The sequence below is a fragment of the Chlamydotis macqueenii genome, chromosome 5, assembly GCF_036417535.1.
Source record: "Chlamydotis macqueenii isolate bChlMac1 chromosome 5, bChlMac1.mat, whole genome shotgun sequence".
NCBI lineage: Eukaryota > Metazoa > Chordata > Aves > Otidiformes > Otididae > Chlamydotis > Chlamydotis macqueenii.
The window spans coordinates 58,115,804-58,139,135 of NC_141560.1; the positions used below are offsets into that span (position 1 = coordinate 58,115,804).

A 23,332-nucleotide genomic window follows, 5' to 3' on the forward strand; every position below is an offset into this window, starting at 1 on the left:
CAGGACTCTGCAACCCTGCCTATACCACTGCAGGGAAAGGCCCATCAGCACTGCGTGTGAAAGAAGGATATAACCATTTGCTGGATTCAGCTTATTTACTGGAAAAGTAGTAGAATTAGGCCAATACTGAGCACTTTGGAAAAACCATCCTCACTGGCAAGGTCCTCAGAGCAGAGAGCTGGTCTGCCTATTTCCTGCATGTGTACAACACGCACAGATGGCAGTGACATCCATGGATAGCAGCTTCCCACTATAATTTCAACAGTGGGAAGCTGCAGTGGAGAATTCCAGTTTTGTGTAGCTGCAACTTATTTTCACCAGATCAGCAGACACATACTTCCTAGGGGCTGTTATTTTAACAAGGCAGTTTGCTGACTTCAGATGCAGTCACATGTAGTCCCAAGATACAATGCAAGAAGTCCTGACGCTGCCTCATCCAGGAGCTATGTCCATCATGGCACAGAATGGCTGCAGGTATGCTAGCAAACCCCAGCACCCCAGCAGCAGAAAGCTGAAAGTGAGGTCTGAGACAAGAGGCGAGGCTGCCTCCTTCCTTGCATCTCATGGAGTCAACTGTGCTTGTGCAGCACGGAGTGAAAAGTGGCTGTAAAAGAATCACTTGGCATCACTTAGCCTCTTTATGCAGCTGTACATTACTGATATGCAGCAGTGAGAGAATCATCTCCATTAATAACGACTCTGTGACAAAGGAGCTCAGGAACTGTTTCCATCAGCTTCTGCGCATTTGTACATTTAGCCAAAGTGTCTGATCATCTCCTCTGTATCCACATAGAAGGCCAGTATATTTTTTTCTTTGTCTCATCATTAGACTCTGTTGATATAGTTATTAACTTCCCCACAGTGTGTTTGACATTGACATACCACACAGATGTCAGTCAAGAGAAAGTGAGGGGTAGCTGTGCTTTTTAAATCGAAATATTGCAATCTAGACTTGGACCGTCTGCAGGTGCCTGTCTGCTATAATAAAGACCACAGAAAAATGCCATAGCTAAGTGAATACAGATGAGTCTATTTCTGGATCCAAACCTGCTCACTACACGTCACATCTCTGAAAAAGCAGAGCCTTTTTTTGTCCATATTAGGTATAAAACCCTTTCTAAAGGCACTGAGTGATTATATCAAACATGTGGGATTTTGGTTAAAATCATTGTGTCAAATCTGCAGGAATGCCAAAGCCATGCCAGGAGCCTTGGATAGCTCCCAACCAAGAGCTGTCTCACTGAGTGCCAGTAAAAATATCACATTCCTGGGACATCTCTAAGACCAGAAACAATAACTGCTCAGCACTTACTCGAAGATCCTCCCTTATGAAATATCATGGCTTTCAAACATCCTAAAGGCTATATGTCGCTGAGAGCTGGGATTCTTCCCTCCTTGCACTTATAGTATAGGACATACTTTTCTGTTTTTTCAGAGACTTTTTCTTGCAAACAGCACAGCCTCCCAGCTGCAGACAAACCATCTGTAAGAGGCAGCAAGCAAAAGCCTCAAGCAGAGCCATTCCGTGGGGCAGAACTTCTCAAATTTCTAACACTGGCAACTCTTCACATAACCTCCCCTCTCAGCCATTAGTTTACACCTCAAAGATGGATCTAAAACACTTGCTCATTGTGCTTTAGTTTGATTCTTTCCCAGAAAAACATCATACGGGACATGATACTCCTCACTTCTCTGCCTGGGCTCATATCTCTTCAGTAGGGGAGACTTGGGCACTGGGTCTGGACAAAAGTACTGGTTAAACCTTCTCTCTTTGCAGAAGAGAGTGCTTCCAAGTTGCAGACTGTGCTCTACAAGGCAGCTACAAAGCCTTGGGAGGCATGTTCTCCAAGGCTCACTCTTCCACAGGATGAATGAGTCTAGTTCAGGGAAGCTGTAAAGCAGTACAGCTGAGAGGAATCTGAGTGATCCTGCCTTGATGCACTGCACTCCTCCTGGAAGAGGTAGTACAGATGTTTTGGTTTTGATATGTTTTCATGGAGCCCAGGATATGTTCAGCTTTAGTCTAGTATCACAAATGAAAATGTTAATGAGTTTTATTGATAACGAGACAGTTTCCCAACAGGATGAACTGACAAGAACTTGGCTATGAGATATAGCAGCTGAGATCTTCATCAGGGCTGGTTTGCAAGTGACTCAGGATAATCTTTTTTATAGTGAGTTTAATCTGAAGTTTACTCACTAAAGCCCACTCCAAAACCTGCTTTGACAGAAGAAGCAGGAGAGTTTTGCTTCAGAAAATAAGCCTGCCATTTTTGTCTTTCAAATCACACCTCCCTGTCCATGTGCTTGAAATCTAGGGGAGACTTCAGAGATCTCCTCCCAGTCTGGCATAGCAGTGAGAGTCTCTCAGACACTGTACATGCCTGCTTTCAAAGCAAAACAGGCTGTCCCTGCAGTGGACATACTTGCCAGCCATTCAGACACATAACTCAGTGGTTTGGGTTTTTTAAGATGGGAGGCAGTGGGGTGTCAGGAAAGCTCCTGGTTTCATAGCCCCAGAAATAACTGGGGAATGCTAGTCCCAGCATGTTGACATCAAAGGAATCAAAGCAGTGGGGACCAAACACAACATTTTTTATCCTGCGCTTCTCCTCCCAGCTTCTCCCATCTACCTGAAGATACACTGTGTGGAGAGGAAAGGCTGTGAAAACAGACCTACCAAACAGCAAGAAAGAGAAACATGCATCATAGTCCTGCTTGCCATCTCAAAGAAGCAGGAGTGCAGCAAGAAACACAAGAGCATCAACCTGAAGACCCCATAAGTGCTGTGCTCCTTTCTCCCCAAAATGGGACAGAACATCTTCCCTAAGATCTTCTAACTAATCCCCCAGAGAGCATTATTAGGAGATGTTCCTTAATGGTGTCAGGAATCAGAACAATTCAAACTGATAAAAGGAAAAAAATTTTTACAATGAGGGTGGTGGAACACTGGAACAGGTTACTCAGAGAGGTGACAGATGCCCCATCCCTGGAAACATTCAAGGCTAGGTTGGAGGAGGCTCTGAGCAACCTGATCTAGTTAGAGATGTCCCTGCTTCTTGAAGGGGGTTGGACTAGATGACCTTTAAATGTCCCTTCCAACCCTAACCATTCTATGAAATGTTGAGAGTCTAAATGAATATGTCAGTCATAAGCCAGCTTCTGTGGCAGCCCTTGATTCCTTGTTAGGGCCAATCCAAATTCAGACCATGAGAAAACTGTGGTTGTTTTAAATCCAAAAGCTTGTCTTCTTCTATGTGAAATATGAACTTGTAATGCCAGAGCACCCAGTGTGCACAGGGCTGTCAAAGGTACTTGGGGGAGGGCAAGATGGAGGGAAGGAGGTAAGGGGAAGAAAAGGTTTTCCAGTGGGCTTTTTCAGTTCCATAAATATTAGCCTGCATCTCACAAAAATTGCTTTCACAGTGTAATGAATTCCTCTCTCCTGCCCCAGCAAATGTAGGTTGAACTAGTCTCACCCAATGACTGTTTTCCATGTTTTAATGTACACACTTCATGTTCAGGCATCTGCTCCTCCACTGACTCCTGGGGCTGGCTCATCTTAGCCTAGAAAAGTGCTAGAGGAACACTTTTTTATGTGAGAAGGAAGAGAGAAGTAGGATAGGGTCAAACAGACCCTGCAAGTTTTCATCTTATTTCTGCAAGAACAAAGTTAGCAGACAAGAAATCCTGACATTGTCAGGCTTTCTGCTCTGAGAACTGGGTCTTTCTCAGATGTCTGCCCTATATGATCGAATTGTGTGTCTCCTACTGTTCCCATGAAGCAGCTGCGGCAACGAACTGCAGGGCATTGTTTTGAGGATGCAGTATCTTATAAGCCAGTATTGCCCCACCAGCTAGAACTAGTACCCTTCAGCATCTTGCAACAACTCCCATGGCAATAAAGCCCAAAATGCTTGTGAAGATCCCATAAAACAGCAGCTTACATTCCATGACTGTCCCTGATGACATAGGCTGGCACAGCTGTGGATCCCAGCCATAAGGCCACTGACAGCTCAGGCTGCGGAGGAGCTGCACTGGATCCAAGCATCTCCCAAAGGATACAGGCCTGGTGCCTCTCTGGCTGCCTACACCCTTTTTCTGGGCTGCAGAGACTGTTCATGGCCTCCCAGTAAGGAAAGTTTTCTGGATTTTCCAGTATGGGTGGGTCTTGCAGCTGAGGCTCTGTCAGCAGAAACCCACTGAGAAGGTTCCTGCTTTCACCACTGTGATCCTTGTATATCCACTGTGCTCTTACTTGGCACAAGTATATGGGGTTGCACAGATAGAGAAGAGCTGAGACTTCAGTCATACCCTTTCAGAAGCAATTTTTTAACATACTAAATTAAGGCAATTAGCGAAATGAAATTATAAGCTAAACCACATTAAAAATCTGTATTTTACAAGGTACACTCAGATTCATGTTACAGCGGCTTCACCTCTGTTCCTTCCCCATCATGTGCTCCTGCTGTTCCTGTGCTCGTGCTCTCCCTTCTGCCCCTACCCAGGTTGCTGCACCATAGCATCGGGGGCACTGTAATGTCCCCTGGAGATGGCCATGACCATGAGCCATCATCATGAACTGCTCAAATCATCTTTGCTGCTGACATGCACATATCGCAGAGCCACAGGCCAAACAGCTCTAGAAAAGAGCCTAGCAAGTCAATGGATTAATTAGCATGGAAAAGAAAGTTAAATTAATCTGAGTTATTAAAGAAAAATGTCTTATTTGCAGTAAAATGGCATAGTAGTGAGAGCTAATTTCTCTACTATATATTGGCCTTCCTTTTATAGGAAGATGCATACTTTGCACAAGTCACTAGGAAAGCTGTTACACGATTGCCTTGGAGGTATCAAGATGTAACTGGAAAACTTTATGCTATCTACCAAGTGCAGATTGTTTACTGTGGTACAATAGGTTACATTCCATTCTAATCCTGTTCCAAAATGAAACAAAACAATATAAATACATTTAAAGGGGATACTGTACAGGATTTGTACAAACAGAACTTAATTGTCACTGTATCTCTTGAGATAGTTTTGGCAGGGTTTTAGCATACGCAAAACAAAGGTCTGGAAGAATCTGAAATCTGAAGGCAGAAAATAAAAAGTTGGAGCACTTTGTTTGTATCACAACATGCCAAAGGAGAACAATGGTAACAAAAAGTAACTGTTTCATAAACAAAGGAATCATAATGCCAACCTCCACAGAAGACACAGATAGCCATCCTCACAGGGTCAGACTGGTTGGCCCATCCAGCCATGAAGGCTGCTGCCAAGGACTGGCAAATGCTCTAGAAGGTGTGGGACTCCTCTCGCTAGGCATTACAAGAGCATCCCTCACCAAAACAGCTGGGGAATATTTTCTAAGGAATAAGCCTCACAGCAGTTAGCTTATCTTGAAGCAGAGCAGTTTATAATGATTTTAGGGTTTTCTTATGGTCCTATATTACACAGTATGGTCCCACCTTTCTCATATGTAATGTTTGCCAAAAACTGCATGTAGTTCCTGAATTACAGTTATTGCATTTGAAAGAACTTGTGGGTCGGGAATGGGACTATTCAGAAAAAAATGCTGTGCACTCCTGGACATCAGAGCCACCCTGACCGAAGCTTTTAGAAACTGCACAGGAAACTGGACACCCAAATACAAAAATCTGCATTAGAGCCCAAGCCTCTGGCATATAAACAGTGCCTACAGAATTTACCTGCTCCTTGTGGCCTGTACAAGCTCTGTATTTGCTTATATAAAATTTAAAAGTACGTATGTGACTGTAAATAGAAATATCACACTGAGGTACACATTAGTGAGGCTGACACAACAACCCCATGCAACGATACAGGCTTGGGGAAGAGCGGCTGGAAAGCTCCCCAGCCGAAAGGAACCTGGGGGTGCTGTTCAGCCAGCTGAACATGAGCCAGCAGTGTGCCCAGGTGGCCAAGAAGACCAACAGCATTCCCGCTTGTATCAGGAACAGGGTGGCCAGCAGGGGCAGGGAAGTGCCCCACTGGTGAGGCCACACCTCGAATACTGTGTGCAGTTTTGGGCCCCTCAGTACAAGAAGGACATTGAGTTGCTGGAGCACATCCAGAGAAGGACAACAAAGCTGGTGAGGGGTCTGGAGCACAAGTCTTATGTGGATCGGCTGAGGAAACTGGTGTTGTTTAGCCTGGAGAAGAGGAGGCTGAGGGGAGACCTCATTGCTCTCTACAGCTACCTGAAAAGAGGTTGTAGAGAGGTGGGTGTTGGTCTCTTCTACCAAATAACTTGTGATAGGACAAAAGGAAATGGCCTCAAGTTGCAGTAGGGGAGGTTTAGGTTGGATATTAGGAAACACTTCTTTACTGAAAGAGTGGTCAGGCACTGGGGTAGACTGCTCAAGGAAGTGGTGGAGTCACCACGCCTAGAGGTGTTCAAAGAACGTGTAGATGTGGCACTCCAGGACATGGTTTAGTAGGCATGGTGGTGTTAGGTTAACAATTGGACTTGATGATCTTGGTCTTCCAACCTTAAGATTCTATGATTTGCAGGGGACAAGACATGGTTACACTTTCTGAGCACAGCTGAACCGTATAGAGAAGGCATTTCAAATAATAACCCCAGTTTCACCACTTCTCCCAGCAGGACAGAAGGAGGTTGCAGGATCCAAATAACAGCAGATCTCTGCTACTTTTGCCATTTCCCCAGACAGAGAAATGCTGAGATGTTTCTCTGGAGCTTCTAAAATCCTTTTTTTTTTCTAAGCCCCAGACTGCCAGTTTTGCTCTCAGAAGGCATGGCAGGATTTGCCACAGAATGGGACAAGCTGGTAAAGTACATTGGAATTACTCCACTTTCCTCTGCTGGATAGGCTGTAGAATTAAGATGAGACATGTCAGCTTCTGCATGTCAGGTTTTGGAACCAGACAAAACATCCTGTATTAAGTGATCTCCCAGGGCAGCAGCAGATCAGCTTTGTAAGTGGCTTTATAATTATTAGATAGATTTAGCAAGACAGTACTTATTTTTCCCTTTTAAAAATTATTTTTTACTATCTGGTTGATTGATTTCTGCCATAGCCAATGGAGGATAAAATTCTCCAAAGCTGTCTCAAAACACCATTTATATAAAAGCATGTAGTATTGATTTAATTGTGTTCCCGGTAATTCCTACTATGCTAATCTATCTTCTGTAGCAGCTGAAAATCAGTGTTCTATTTGTATGTTGCCTTTAACATAGGGTGGATTTCACTGAGCCTTAAGTGAGTAAAAAAGAGTCTACATTAATCCTTCATTGACAAACTAATTCAACATTCCTGTGTATACATCTTTTTTTTTATTGTGGCTGATTATTTCAGTCTCAGCCTGGTCCAGGATCAACTGTTTTGCATTTCATAAGTGTAAGCTCTGTGCATGATTCCAAAATTGCTAACATTCCCAGAAATATAAAAGTCTTAAAACCACCTTTACCTGGTAAAGTGAAAACATTCCATAATTTAATTCTAGCCAACATTTTCTGAGGTTCTGTTATTTTTTTTCCAAATATATCTTATTATCCTTTTAAATTACAACACATGAAAAAGTAATTGAATTGTACTGCTGTCCTACAGCTTGTTATGCTCATTTACACCAGCAAGGATATCTTCTAGATGCTCCACTTGTTTATCTCTGAATCACCCCTTACCAGCCCTAGATTTACTGCAACATACGCCTTCATTGACATTTCCTGTCCAATATAAACCTTGTTGTGGCCCACACTTACACACTGTGTTACACAGAGTAAGTGAGTCTCTGTGATGCTACCTACAGCAAATACTGCCCACAGAACTGATAAACAAGTTTTCTGTTATGTTAGTTTGAATGAAACCTCTTATGAATAGAGGAACCACACACAGTAATACCTCCCAGACAGAGTTTCTGCTGTCTGCACGACAAGGAGCTTTGCCATAGACAAAGAGCAAGGTAAGAGCAGGGTCAGGTACAGGCAGCATGTAAGATGAAGGGTGATGTTCTAATGACAGCGAGTTGCTGTCTACTGGCAGCCACTGAAGGCAGGTGCTCCCTGCTTGGAAAGATGGGAAATCATGCCAGAGTGGGAAGGAAGGGGAAGCACCAGTGTCCTTTTCTCTTAGATAGGAGGTACCTATTTACAAGTCTGCAATGCTGCTGCAGACATCCTTTTTGCACAGAGCATGCAAAAGTGCAAAAGGCTCCTGCAGCTTCCGATATCCATATGAGCTCTCCAACCAAATGTGGGCAAGTGTCATGTGAACAGCCATGGCTCCCCACTTAGTGACTCACAACCAGCTCCAAACCTATCAGAACGGTGAAATGCACAAGCTGGTGGAGGAACAACCAACTGCTTTACACTTTGCTGTCATCCAGTTGGGTTTGTAAGATGGACAGGAAAATCCCTGTTTGCACTGTGCTTCACCTGCCTTAATACAATTTGCAAGACTCTGTGCAGTTTCCTCCCGACCCTCCCCCCTCCCAATATGCACACACACTGCCATGCTCTCAATTTATCAGGTAACCAGTGATTTTCTAAGTGATGAGACAAAACTGTTTGGTAGGCTGAGTTGAATCCCTGCACCATCAGTTGACCGCCCCTGGTCATAAGGACTGAAAAGGAGCCTCAGAACCTAGACTTCCTGGCACTGGCATCAGCTTATTGCATATTGCGTAGTCCTCAGCAAATGGTGATGGTGGCATGCTCTCCACTATTGCTGCCCTCCTGCTCAACAGGGTGGCTTTTTTACTTATGTCACAGACCTGCTGCAGACTAATTAGGCAGTGCTGGCAGAGTACTCTGGAGATGTAAGCAGCTGTTCAAGAGATAAATGCTACTCACAAATGTTTAGAAATACCACATTTGCTTTTGTTCGCAGTGTTGTAGCATTTCTGATTCTGCTTGAAAGCACGTAATATAAAGAATTTTAAAAGGAAGTGCTCACACAAGAAACTTTCCACATTCTTATGAATTTCCTGCAAGACTTTGAATCTATTTGAGATAGGCATTACAAATTCTTATTTTACTTAAGCTCCTTACATTTCCAAATTTCAGAGTGAGTAATTCTGTTTTCTTTTAAAACCATAAGAGATACCCCCAAAGTTTGGACTATAGTTTTGAGATACTGTTTAATTCTGCATTTTGAGCTGAAGGTGATATATACTTACCAACAGCCTCCTGCAATAACCAAACCGCCGGCTCCCATCTTCTCCAGTCAGCATGAAAGAGAAAGTCTCACTAGAAGAAAATAAATTGCCCAGATCTTACTATCAGAACTAAAGCATAGCTGTAGCATATCCCTTTAGAAAGGGATACTGCCTTATCCAGTGAGAGATTCTACCCACTGGAGTGTCTTGTTTCCCTCTGCCCATCACCTGGACAAATTCCATCAGCAGTGGAGCAAAAATATCTGCTAGCTACCTTCTTATAATAAGGTGGGTGTTGTATTTCAGTGACATGGCAGTCCCTTTGTACCACAGAAGGAACACAAGAATCAGATTTTGAAGGCAGTATTCAAATGCTGGATCTCCCTTACCTTTTAGTTAGTTCCTTTATTTGAACTGTGCTTTGTTCTAAGAGTAAAGAAATCATTTTCTAATCCAGAAACAACACAGATTTCCAAAATCCAGCTCATCCCTGTCTAGGATAAGTACCATTTGTGACAGAGAAGTAAAACAACAGCTTAAGGCTATAATTACAGCACAGATAAAGGGATGGGTCTGTGAATTTGTGCCTGGACTAAGAAACATTCCTGACTGTTTTGCAATTTTTAAATAACATTATATAAAACAATTTTTCTTTGTGCTGGAATGCCAGGGTTTATACAATTATAGCTGTATAAGGGAGAGATATCTTGTTTCACAAATATGGGCTCATGAAAAGTCTGCCTAGGCAAGCGGCAGCAGAAGAGGTGAAATGCTCTGTAGGCAGGGCTGTGTGCTTCTCATACCAATGTTGCCCACACAGCTGTCCGCTTCTCCTTCAGTGTTTTCAACAACTCATTATTCAGGTGCTTCCACACACTGAATAATACAGCCAAGTAACACAGAACATAACATGGTTCTGTTGCACATGCCATTTGTAAGCCAATAAAAAGTTCCATATGTATTCTTCGCTACAGTAATTCCTGCAGGTGAATGCTAGTTCCTTGTCATCACTGAAAGTCCCTCTAGACACACTCTGAACAAGTCTTACTTCATTTACACGTCTCGGACCACGCATTTTAAAAAGCCGTCTCCTATTCTAGGGGAATATGGGGACATTCCACCAGAAGTACTGCATCCAGCTGTGGAGCCCTCAGTACAAGACCGATGTGGACCTGTTGGAGGGGATCCAGAGGAGACCAGAAAAATGATCAGAGGGATTGAACACCTAAGAGGACAGGCCTAGAGAGCTGCGGCTGTTTAGCCTGGAGAAGAGAAGGCTCTGGGGAGACCTTATTGTGGCCTTTCAATACTTAGATGGGGACAGACTTTTTAATAGGACCTGTAGCGATAGAACAAGAGGTTGTAGATGCCCCATCCCTGGAAACATTCAAGGTCAGGTTGGACAGGGCTTTGAGAAACCTGATCTAGTTAAAGATGTCCCTGCTTCTTACAGGGCGTTGGACTAGATGACCTTTAAAGGTTCCTTCCAAGCCAAACCATTCTATGATTCTATCCCTTCTGCCTATTCTACTACTTCTACACCTTCAGATCAATAGGTTCTAACACACTGGTGCAGGAAAAAAAAAAAAAAGCATTTTTTAAGGTTTCTTTTGAATGAAAAAGAAAATGCAAGTCTGGCTCTCCCTTCTCTTTCCCTTCCCCTGTAGTCCTTCATCTCCAAGGGAATGAAGATAGGGCTTCTCTGCTGGCATAGAGCTTAGCTCCAAAAAAGTTCTCAGAACAGCAGTGCTTTAAGCCAAATGAAGAGGTGTCCTGCAATATTAGACAAGCATTCTGGGGTAAATGACTAGGGCAGATGGTGGGCAGGGCCTTGTCCTTTTAAAGATTTATTTTAAATACTTCCATTTATGCTTTTGGGTTTAGCATAGAGGAACCTTCAAACCTCTTCCCCTCAGCCACACAGGCCTGTGAGGTAGGCAGAATAGGGCAAAAAAACCAATACAGAACTTAAAAAAATACTGTTACTTGAGTCTGAAGCAGTCTAAGACTCAAAATGCTACTTCCTTAACTGGGCATCAGCGAGCCTGTGGCTGCTCCAGATGCACTCCATCAGCACTGTGCAGCAGAGGAGCACCACAGGATTTACCTGTTGTATTCAGAGACAGGGAGCCAGTCCTTGGCATCAGGAAAGCAGAACTGAGGGATGGCCTTGAGACGCTCCTCCGCTTCACGCATTTGCTTGGTTGGTCTTTCTAGCTGCAGGGGAGAAAACTGAGGTTCAGTCAGTTACTGTTAGTGCCAGCTTCGCAGCACCTCTCAGGTAGGAGCATTATTAATGAGCTCTGAAGAGCAAGGGCCTATCAGCTTGTTCTTTATTTGTGCTTGGCAGAGTGAGGAATGGCACCAGGACAGTCTTATAGACACTAGTATGATAGAAATAATCACTGCTGGTTTTTTTTTCTTAATTTTTTTATAAATTGCCCAAAACTCCCTTGTTGTGCAATGGCCAGAGAGTTTTGGAACAAATCCTAATGGAATCAAAATTAGTGAAAAGTTAAATATTTAGAAACTGAATCTAAACACAGTCTTTAAAACACCTACCATCAGGCCAAACTGTCCAGTGCTGGAAAAGATAAATTTGTAAACAGGGAAAGGTTTCAGTCACCTTCTCTATGCCCTTTGCTTTGTAACAGATCACTTTGGAACAATTATGAAAGCTGAATTATTAACTCCATTTAAAAAACAGATTTCTATTAATTTTCCCACTTACTCACTTCAGTGATCTTAGAATGACCTGTACATAAGATTTTTTCTTTTACCTTGGGAAACTGATAAGTCACTTCTGGGAGGTAAGTATTTTTAGAAGGCTTCTTTTTCAGTGACACTACCACAAAATATTCAAATAACTCCCGTTCCTGCCATTCAATCAGCTCCAGTTCCAGGGTTCGATAACTTGGAGCCCTCTTCAGCATTGACTGGATGTGCATTAGACGCTGGGTATGAGCTAGCATTAAAAAAAAAAGAAAGAAAGAAAACAAAAGAGAAAAAAAAAGAGACGGATCGTTACCTGGGACTATAACGTGTATGTGTAAGCCACAGCCATTCACAGAGGACTTTCAGCTTGCCAGCATATTATGCCAAGCACATTCTCCTTTCAAAGGCAAACCTTCATACTGTAGTCTCCCTCAATAATTGCACCCATAAGTCTAAACTCTCTCCAAGTACTGAAGTGATGCAACACTAAGTCACTGAAATAATTTGTGATTCATAACTGTTACACTGTCAAAGGTCAGCTTTTTCTTCACATATAAAACTGGATTATAAGCCCTTATGTGGGTGTGCAAAAGCTCTAGGGCCTCCAGGGTGACACCTCTCAGGCCTGACTTGGACCTGATTTACATTGGTGAAAAACAGTTCTGTGACCTGTCCCTATGTAGCACAGCTTTATGATAAGAATCACTGAAGGTGTATTTTCTCCTTTCCTACAGCACAGGCATAGTCCATACAAGCCATGGAACAATCTCCAGGGAAGCGGAAAGAAAAGAAGTGTGAATTGCCTCCTGTGGGATTGCTTGCTTGGCCAATTTGATTGAGCTGCAATCTTAGATTCATCGTCACGTCCAGTCCTGATTCAAGGATATGCCTTGATCCAGTGACTTGTCGCTAGACATCTATGGCATACTAGTCAGTAACATCATTACCAGTTCTGGTAGACCAATAAGTAAAATTAGCTTCCTGGATGCTCTTCCCTACCTCTTCACACCAGGGTCTCTGTGCAATGGCAAGTGAATTATTACCAGCACATGTCAATCCCTTAAGGCTATATTCACTAACACTGCCCACAGTTTGCAAAAGACACTGTCTCTTGTGGTAGGGAAATAAGATGTCATAAGCACTTGATCACAGCAGTAATTAATTGACAGAAAGAAAGGGAAACCCTTTCATGACCAGCCATCATACAATACAAAAAATAAAAATTATTTTGATAAAGCACTTGGGTCTTGGTGTGACTGCACAACTAGGGAAGCTAAATCTCAAGAAATAACCTGACTTGTCCTGCCTTGAGATAGCCCCTGCCAGATAGTGCTTCGTATTTGCAAGAGGTGAAACCAAAGAGCTCACCCCACTCCAACAGATGGGGACCCAGTGAATTCTGTCAAGCTACAGGTGACAATTGGATCTTTGGCTCAGGATGCCCTGAGAACATCAATGTAAATATAAGGTCATGCAGAGGCAGTTGGTTAGAGAGACATCAGAATGAAGATCCTCCATTCCATAACAATGGGGGGAAAAGCTTCTCAGTTTCCAGTGAAATGAGAATATCCTCCCAACAGCAAGAGAGAGGCCAGGCCCTGTCTGTTGTCTTTCATGGGCTACAAGCAAAAGCAAACCCTATATCTTTTGACAGAAAGAGAAAGAGAACTGAAAGGGCTTTTAGGCTAGTATCTTTCTACAGAGGAACAATGAGTCTTTTTCCACTTATACAACATTGCATACAGCGTGTTTTGGGTAGGTGGTCTTACCACCACCTCTCTGGAAGAAATCTTTTTCCCTAAGACAATTTTTCCAGCAAGTTTTCCTGCATGAACAGTAAGGAGATAACATCCGCAGCAGACAGACACAAATGCTTGCCCCTTATCTTATAACCACAGCTCTGCACTCTTGGGGTTTATTCCCACCACTTACTAACAATATGATAGGCTTTTAGTAACAAAATCAGTTGTTGGTGCCTTCAAGTCTTTTATAGTTCTCTCTGTGTATCAGGACTCTTGAAAATGAGGGACTGATTTACTGGCCTGGCTCAAGCAGTGCACTGCTGTGCACTGATAAAGATATTTTTTACAATTTAGAGACTCCAGACCTATAAAAGAGTATAAGAATGGCTACACTGCATCAGACCCAGAATCTTGCCTCCAACAGCAGTTAGTAGTAAACACTTAAAACAGTGTATGAATAAGAAGAGAGCACATTTATCCAATCTCATCCCTCTAAGTTTGCACCCAGTCAGTTTGGAAAATGTCAGCATCTGTGAAGTGGCTGACACAGCAAATCTATCAAAGGTCCTGTTCTTCATTATATGATATAGTTGCCAAATCCTCATTAGATCCTCACAGCTCATTTTGTCCTTGCTTTCCACATTCATGCTCCTGTGTTGGAAACGTTGTGAGCTCTGCAGTAATGGAGTTAACATAGTTCAGGAAGGAAAATACAGGCCATGGACAGGAACAGCATGCAGTAGTAAGAGAATGTACATTGATAAGATCTGTGACACGGGTTGACTAGTTGTTGTTGAAGGCTGATCTCTTACCTTTAAATCTATCATCTGAGTCACTCTCACTCTCACTGTTCTCATCTGCAGAGGAGATAGAAGGACCAGTAAATGCAAAACCAAAGCAAAGATAAACTTGGTTTACTGTGGTGAAACTGGGAAAAATCGTATCTCACACTGAGTCTTGTGATCCACGTATGCTCTCTCCTCAGATTTAAAATATCTTGAAATAAACAGTTTGAATGGCTCCTTAGATCATGTTTTCCTTGGATTAAGTTCTTATTTTGCTTAAGAGTAAGAACTTAATTTCGATGAAAGTGCAAAATTCATTTGCCATTACAGCAATTGGTTGCACTGAACCCTCATCTATGCTAAGTTACAGAGGTAAATGTGTCATTTGGAAAATGGATTTTAACTCTTCTGCTTCTTTTTCAGACTTTCATTTTTTGGAAAAAAAAGTTATGCAGCACTTGAGAAGTCAGAGCAAGACTTATGAACTTTGTCTGTCTGGGCAACATTTTCAATTGTCAGAACTCACCAAACTGAGCAAGAGTAACATGCAAAAGTAAGCTTATGACAAGATGTATTTCTGAGGTGTACATGCATTAAAGCCCTATTGTACTCCTACTACAAACATGGCCTGAATTTCTTTTTGATCCTGCTTTTCCAGAAGCAGTCTGAAGCACAGTGTGAGTTACATTCACATGCTGGGAAAAAGCATGAATTGAACAAGGTCAAAACTGTGAATTTTGGACAAAATTTACAGGTGCAAATTACTCAAAAAGTGAACTAAAGAAGAAGGCGGATAAGTCTAGCTGATCATGGGACTAATAGGATAGACAATGCTTAGTATCTCATTTATTTTTAGCTCATCCACATTTTCTCCTCTTGCAGACAGAAAGTTATCATTGTTCATAGAAGAAAGTTCTAAACAAAGTAGAGCCCAGGGTAGGTGTGGAGGAAAGAAGGGAATCTGTCAATCCAGTAACATTCAAACAGATTCACTGAACAATGATGGTTGTGTTATACCTTGTAGAGATGCTGTCTCAATATTGGACATAGAAAGTTTCTTCAGTCGTTTTTTTCCTCTTTTTGCACTGTAGATGGAATTGATTCTTTGGACAAGCTGCAAAATAAGAAAATGAGAAATCAGTAAGGTCAAAAACTTTTCTGCCAGGAGACTTTTAATTAATCTGTCCAAACAAAGAATTTGACCACAGACAATAGGCCAGCTGAACCTCCCAAAGCCTTTACTGTTTCAAAGTACATTTCTTATCTCTCTTATTTTGAATCCCATTTGTTTGAATCATTTGTTTTGAATCTCACTCCTTTACCTTGTTAAAAAAAGCCAATTAATAACTCAGAAATCTAAATCTCATTTTCAAAAATCTTGTAGACATTTGCAATAAAAGCACAATGAACCCGAGGATTCAAAGGTAGCTGTTATCATCTACCATCTCATTCCTCTCTCTCTATGCTATTGCTTCTGTCTTCACTTGCATTATCTAAGTAACAGTGATCCATTAGCCATATCCAACTTTGCCAAACTCTCATGGACCTTACAATCATAATGTTATTTTAAATATATGAATAATGTGTGTTAGCAACTCTCTGATGTGACATTTTATTGTCTTCAAATTAGCACAGGAGATGTCCCAAACCTTTCAAAGCCTTTCCAGGTACAGAATGAACCAGCTGCTTTGAAGCTATATCATATCAGCTGAGGATCTGGCCCATATGGACTTCTCCTCCCTCCCCTTTTCAACTCGTGCTGTACTTACCTTACTTCCGAGGTGCTGTATCTGCTTTCTCCAATCTTATCCTTATCTATAAAAGTATTTTGAAGTTAGCTTCCTGTTCTGGCTTTAACCAGCACTAGCCAGAATTTAACTTCTGGTAATCATCTTTATGACTTCTCTCAGTAAGGCTAATGTAGATAATAACTGTCTACCAAAAAAAAATCCGAAATGATGAAAAATAGTAATGAGATAACTTGTGGTTAGTGCCTTCAACAAGAGGTTGGGATTACTAAGAATTTGTAGTTAAACAGACTATTATAACTTATGGAGAGCTGTAAATATGTAGCAATTAATCTTCATAATTTTTTTATGAGTCAGGAATAGTATATTTAATTCCATGGCAGCTTTACTCATAGAACTAAAATACAATTTGCAAAAGCTGTTTTACTTCAGCTTGCAGAGAGCAATTAACTAAGTGAGAGAAAGTAATTTGCCACAGACACAGAAAAGAGTCAGTAATAGCACAGACTGGAACAAAAACTCCAAAAGAGCGTCTGCCCCAGTTTGAAGTGTTAAAATCCTCACTTTCACTCCCATTTGAAGCAGTATTAGGGATTTTGCTTCTACATGCTGACTGAGCTATGTGCAACCCACCAGCAAGGCTCAGCTGGAACTCCTCTGCTTGCAGCCATGTGCCTGGCTCAGCCCACTGGGAATCTGCATAGTACCATGGCACAACCGGCAGGATGAAATCCTGTCCAGCTCCAGCACATGCGCCAGCCAGAAAGCCCTATATGTAAGCACTAAACAAGGTATCAGGAACCAGGATTGAGGGGTCTTGCTGGGATTTTTCCCTCCCCTTGCTGTGCTGCTTGGCACTTTGTCTGCTTGAGCTACTTCACCAGGAGTAAAATACCTGCACTGTGGTGAGGAAAGCCCAGATGTTTAAAGCATTTGGATATTTCTTCATAAAGCATCACTAGAGGTGGTACAGAACAGGAGTTTCTCAGGTTTGAATTTTTCCTTCTAATAACTAACATTTTCTCAATAAAAAACTGAGATTCTCCAGTAATTCTAGGAGCTAGAGTGGTCAAAAATAGAAATTATCACAAGATTTATGACAAAACTATGAACATTCATATGCTGAAAACATAATTTTATATAAGGAGAATGCCTGTCCCTTACAAAAAAAAAAAAAAAAGTTTGGTACAAAACTACAAGCCAAACTTTCCAAGTCTTGCTCAAAACCAAGTAGTAAGCTACTCTAAGTTACTCTGTAACTTTCTTCACAGATGTATACTCATTTGTCCAGTAACATAGTATATTCCAAGAAAGTAAAAATAAGGACGTAGGATTAATTTCCTCCTTTTAGTTTGTTTTTTTTTTTTTTCCTGCTTAGACAGAATTTCAGTAGAATTTCTCTACTCACAGTATTGACAACCAGGTATTTTAAAATATGCTCTCTAAGAAGAACTCTCTAAAATATGCTCTCTAAGAAGGAAAGAGCTGAATATACAGTAAAAATCAACTTTGTTTACAAGCCAAAAATAAATATATATCCCCTTCTCTGTTGCTACTGTACTAGAATAGGTTTGTTGGAGTTTTTTGTTGTTGTTTGGTGGCTTGGGATTTTTTCACATCCCATTTTTAATTGAAAAACTCCTTGAAAAATGGAAAATTATTTTTTACTTCAAATCCATCAACACAACTGAGTTATCAGGATGGGGTAGGTTGTAAGTAAATAAAGGGAAACATATTAGGCCAATAACAGTTATTTTCCTGAGACCAGTAACCAAATGATGGGGGAAAAAAGGCACTTCAGATGCTGCTGCATGTTATAAATAATAATTGTTTGACCATCACCCATTCAAAATCATAAAAGTTAGGTACACAACACAGCTCTGCTCCACAGAGCTTAAATAAAAGTGTGGAAAACAGAACTGGCTTAAAATCAACTCTGTGCAAAAATGGCAATCAGACGTTTGCTACTCTTGGACCAGAGCAATTACCCACTTCTAGGGAAAGGATTTTCACAGTACAGCCATATGTAAAAGAAGAGTATACCTTGGCTTCAGAGAGTTACTGTTTCTGTTTTGATCTCAGTTTTCCTCGAGGATACAAAAAGAGCTTTCAGTGATGGCTAAAGGCTGGATAGAAATTTGCAAGCTCTTGCAGACAGGTGACCTATCCTCAGCATAAGCCTGATGACCCTGCCACAGTACCTTTGGGATCCTCCTGGCCCGCCGTGTAGATAGCAGCTCACTTGTGGTACTTAGGCTGTCCTCATTGAGGCTGGAAGGGGAGGAGGGAATACCAAGCTGAGCCAGCAGAAGCATGTCATCGTGGCTGTGCCGCTTGGGCAGCCGTGGTAAGCGGTGGCTCTTCCTTTCTGACCAGTTCCCAATGCGCAGAGACTGGCTGCTTGTCTTTGAAGGTAGCTGCAGGAACAAGAACAGCTTGAGCTCTTCCCCTCCTCAGCAACACTTAGCGCAGAAGCAGCTCTTTGTGAGTGGTGGCTACACAAGGACATCACATCAGATGAGCCACTGCTCTGCAGGATATGTGCGAAGAGAGGGTTTAAGGTCAAAACAAAGAGACGGGGGTCAATATCTAAGACTTCAATATCTAAGACTTCAAATAAAACAATAGTATTTTTGGCTTTGGTGCATTTCCATGCTCCCACATCACATCAATTCTATAAGCCTTCAAACCTAACTTAAAGGCTTGGCTGACATCAGAACTGACACAGTGGGCCTGATCTGATTCTTTAACCTGCAGTACTGAAAATCAAGAGCAATACATTGAAGTTGCTCTTCTACCCTAGAGGAAGAAAGTAGAAAATCAAGCTTGCTGTATTTCCATGGTTGTTAAGCTGTTTTAAGATCTGCTAATGTGCAGAGGTGAGGTTACAGCTTAGTCCTGGATTCCCAAAGAATTCCCTTTAAAACACAAAACTGTTATCATTGCAGGGGGATGGGAAAATCTCACTGACAGGATTAAGCACCAAGTAGCACCTGTCTTTAAAAAAACTGAGCGTCTTTTGGAGCAGTCCTTTGAGCAGCCCTGCCCGGCTCTCAGGAATGTTAATTGGTAGGCCGGCAAGGCTGGGTCTCTGCCTTCTTCCTCATGTCTAGAAAAAAAGTGCTCTTATGTCAAACAGCTGTCAATTGGCATTTGCTAATATTCTATGAGCAGTATTACCAGCTATAAACCTGCAGTAATAAATGTCCTATTTGTTCTACTTGGAGGTCTTACCTATTACAGCACCATACTATCTGGAATAAAGCATAGGTGTTTCTATATGTGAGGAGTTTGCATCCAAATACAATTTCATCAATAAAACATTCTTTTTATATCTGATTACTTCAAACACTGAAGGTAATGAATGGGAAAGGAGAAGACACAGTGGGATTCAAAACTACCACAAGCCAGTGTTACTGAGGCCTCTGCTTATCACAGGTTAGCACGCCAGGAAAATGTGCAGCACTCTATAATGAAAGGAATTCTTTTTGGAGACGATTACTGAAAGCCAGCTGACCTTCTGATCTCTTCCATTTTGTTTATCATCATCCATGACTAAAAAGTCACATTGCTAATCCAGCTATGTTGCTCTGCTGGAAAAACTGGGTGATAAATCATTGCTAAAGCTGCCATTCTTCAGGAAATTGAGACTTTTCTATTTCTGGTCATCGGAGAATTACCCAGGCCCATAGCTGACCTGCTCTTAGCAACTCTTCTTTTTATATAGCAGCACAATGACAGCACAATCATGGCAGGACTGACTTCTGGCAGGAAACTCCTGGCAGTATTTCAAAAAGAAACTACCAGAATAAAGATAGCCCTGTTGCAAAGATACCAGAGACTACTTATTTACTGAGCAACTTTGCAGAAGTAATTTTAATCAGTATATTTTTGATCGCCCTGTGTAAAACAGAGAACAGCGGACAGTATCGTACTATGGACCTATAAGGTTCCTACGCTAATTGTACACCCTGTTGGATCCTCTAAATGCCACACAATTCCTGTTAACACATACACAGCCAAAAATAATTGTTATGCCTAGTATGTCTCTCACTGTGAGGTTATCTTTGCGACTGCAGTTTCTTTTTCTCCTTACTCTGTCTGATTACTACTTTCCACTTGTTTCCTTTTCAGTAGCTTTGCTGAAAACACTCTTGTTTTACAAATGATGTGCTAGGTGCATACTAGAATCCTGGTGATACTTCTCATACTAAGAATCCTGGTGATACTTTTTTGTCTCTTGGACAGTGCTGCTTATATGCACATAAGTGAAAGAAAATATATTCACTATATTCTAAGTCTCTTTACAAGACAAAAATGAAATTGTTGTGACCTTTTGTTCAACTGCAAATTTTCTGTTGATTCAGTGCAAACCAAAGTTCCTTTAAAAGGCATTTTGTATCTTAAAATTAAGTAGATTATTAAATCTATTTTTTTTTCTTATAAACACAATGATCCCATAAACAACAAAGCAACCTGGCATTTCATAGCATTAACAAAAACCAGACTGCTTTGGAAAATTCACCACAAAATTGAACGTCTGCAGAGTTCCTTGTCTTTTACTTTATGCTGTTAATACAACTTATATAGCCTTGTTAAATGCAGACACTCAGGTTTTCTGACTATTTTTTTATTAACTTATTTATTGAGGGGGCATATTTGGCCTTCTCCATTTTACAATAAAACATACCACATTATATATACTCACATAAGCAAAGTCACAATAGGCCTCATGTATCAAAACATGGGCAAGATTAAGCAGCTGACTTTTTCCTTCCTGTCCTTACTCAGAGCCCGGCAGGAAATGCGGAAGCAATTCACAAAGAGGTGCAGCGATACAAATAATTTAGGGTCAGATTCACTCACAACCAACCAGTGGAAGGATTCTGCTTAAACTCTGTAGTAAGGCCATAGCCAGCACAAAGAGCCATCAGCTTCTGCACCACAGCACTGAGAAGCTGAGCTACAGCTGCCAAGAGCGTTCCCAGCAACGATTTATTCATTTGATCACACTCTTTTTCCAGATACCCTCTGGTCATTTGGTTTCGCTGCTCTTCCTCCTATGCCATGGTTGATTTTCTTGCAAAAGTTTTAAATAAGGTTCAAGCACAGAAAGAATGGCATTGTCACAGTATTACCTGGGGGGGTGATGTGTATTTCCTGTCCTGCGGCGTCCACATCCTGTGCAAAGAATCTAGGGAATTCTCAGAGAGCTGATGGGATTTTCGGCCTGTGTGACGGCCTTTCAGGTCCACATCCTCATATGGGTTTTCCTTGGGTGACTCGCCTTCACGTTTTTGAGTTTTTTTTTTTTTTTTTTTTAAGAAAAGAAAAACAGACAGGAATGTAAAGTTAAAAAAAAAAATCATGTGAACCAAGTGAAAGGCTCTTAGAAAAGCTGCTCAGCTTTCAGCATGACTCATCCCTCTAGCTGCAGCTGGAAGTATTTGGAGGAGAACTTGGCTATGAAGTTGACAAGTTTCTTTGAGTTTTTTTTTTACTGCTTTTTTTTTTAATAAAATGCAAAGATGTGCTTCTGAGCATCTGCAGCTGTGTAAAATTTATTGATATATATAAAAGCTAAGGCATAGAACTACTTTGAAGTGTAGCAGTAGATTTTATAAACCTATAGCAGCCACTCACAGGGTGAAATGAATAGCAATAAATAACTGTTCTCAACATACCACCCTTACACATGATAAGACAACTTTTATTTGATGCTACCTTGATTTTTCTCTTCCCCTGAAAGAAGGCAAAGAATGAATAAACACTTCAGCTCAGCAATCCCAAGAGAGAAGACTGGAAAATATAATAGATGAGGGAAGAATTGCTTCCCCAACCATACTGCATCCTCAAAGTGTTCTTTAAAATATATCATGCCTTCTAGTTAAGCAGCTCTTAATTTCAATTTACGTAAAATTAATTTCTCCCAGAGGGAAATTCATCCTGCAAGTAATATATAGAGGCTTGAACAATTAATCACTAAATATGACATAAATTAAAAATACATCAAAAGTAGACTGCAATCTTTGAATTTTTAGCATTTGAAAACCTGAACCAGAATTTATAGTTCAGATTTAAGTGAGATCCAATACCCTTCAGAAGCCAAAGGACCAGTGGAATAACCCACCATCTTCTCAAAACTTCTGAACTCACTAAATCTCTCACCAAACTAAGAAGCATTACGATGAATGAGTACCATTAGTAAAACGAATGTTTTATATCCATTTCTTCGAACAGTTCATAATCAGCAACTGGTTTAGAACTTCAGGTTTTTCAAATACAGAGTCCTTCCTGTTTTCCAATCATCTTACACAGAAAATAATCTCAAAAAAAGTGATCTACTCAAATTTGAGACTTGAATTTGCAGAAACTTGAAACATGTTGGAAGTTCACAGCTTTTGAACCAACTTGCTTTTGGTTTTATATCTAAAGGTGACTCTAAACCTCATGGTTTTAGTACAATATAGATTGCAATACAAGCTATTAAATATAAGAAATTCAGATTTTACTACGCACTGTATCAACTAAGAATTGAGGACAGAAAGCTATAGCATGGTTTATTATTCACACTGTTACAGAAAATAGTCACCACTTTTACAGAAATGACAGTTGAGACACAGGTATCTTCAATCAGAGCAAGGCCTGGATTAATATCCAGGTTTTTTTACTACCATTTTTTTTTTTTGTTCTTGACAGAATATTACACTTCCTCACTGTACAAAAGAAAATAAAAGCAGTTTGTGCTTTCTACTTTATTGTTAAGCCTGGAAGTGTAAGACTGCTTAATTCATCAATTATAACGATAAGAGCTTTTTGCTTATAAGTTCAAAATTCACAATACAAGTAAAAACACCGTTTTGCTTCAGTTGTGTATCATACTAAGATTGCTAGCTAAACATAAGCACAAGAGTGAATGTTTTATCTTTGTTTTAATTAGAAGCCTGAATAACTGCTGCTCTTGAAGAATGTTTGAATTGGCAATCACAGCTTATTATTTCCTCCAGAGGGAATCTGATTCTAGAGGCTGCACTATCATCATAGTCAATCTGCACGCCACATGGAAAGAACACCTTCAGGTGCATGGAGTACTTAGAAGAAAGACTTTTTGATTAATGTAATGAACAGGATAAATCTTAAGCAACAAATATTCCTACAAAATTTTAAAGCTACAAACGTTGTGGGACAACTACAGAATTGATTGATT

General features: G+C 41.0%; 1 protein-coding gene across 5 annotated transcripts in view; it reads right to left on the reverse strand.

Annotated features, from left to right (window-relative positions):
- DENND2B (DENN domain containing 2B) overlaps positions 1-23,332 on the reverse strand; it is a 206,380-nt gene that overhangs the window by 37,734 nt on the left and 145,314 nt on the right. For all 5 annotated transcript variants that reach the window (XM_086747947.1, XM_086747948.1, XM_086747944.1 and 2 more), the window contains 7 exons: positions 21,264-21,412; positions 18,327-18,542; positions 15,395-15,491; positions 14,405-14,449; positions 11,916-12,100; positions 11,243-11,352; positions 9,157-9,226 (listed from right to left, as the gene is read on the reverse strand). In XM_086747947.1, the coding sequence (XP_086604073.1) occupies positions 9,157-9,226; positions 11,243-11,352; positions 11,916-12,100; positions 14,405-14,449; positions 15,395-15,491; positions 18,327-18,542; positions 21,264-21,412 (872 nt within the window). The remainder of the gene's footprint in view (positions 1-9,156; positions 9,227-11,242; positions 11,353-11,915; positions 12,101-14,404; positions 14,450-15,394; positions 15,492-18,326; positions 18,543-21,263; positions 21,413-23,332) is intronic.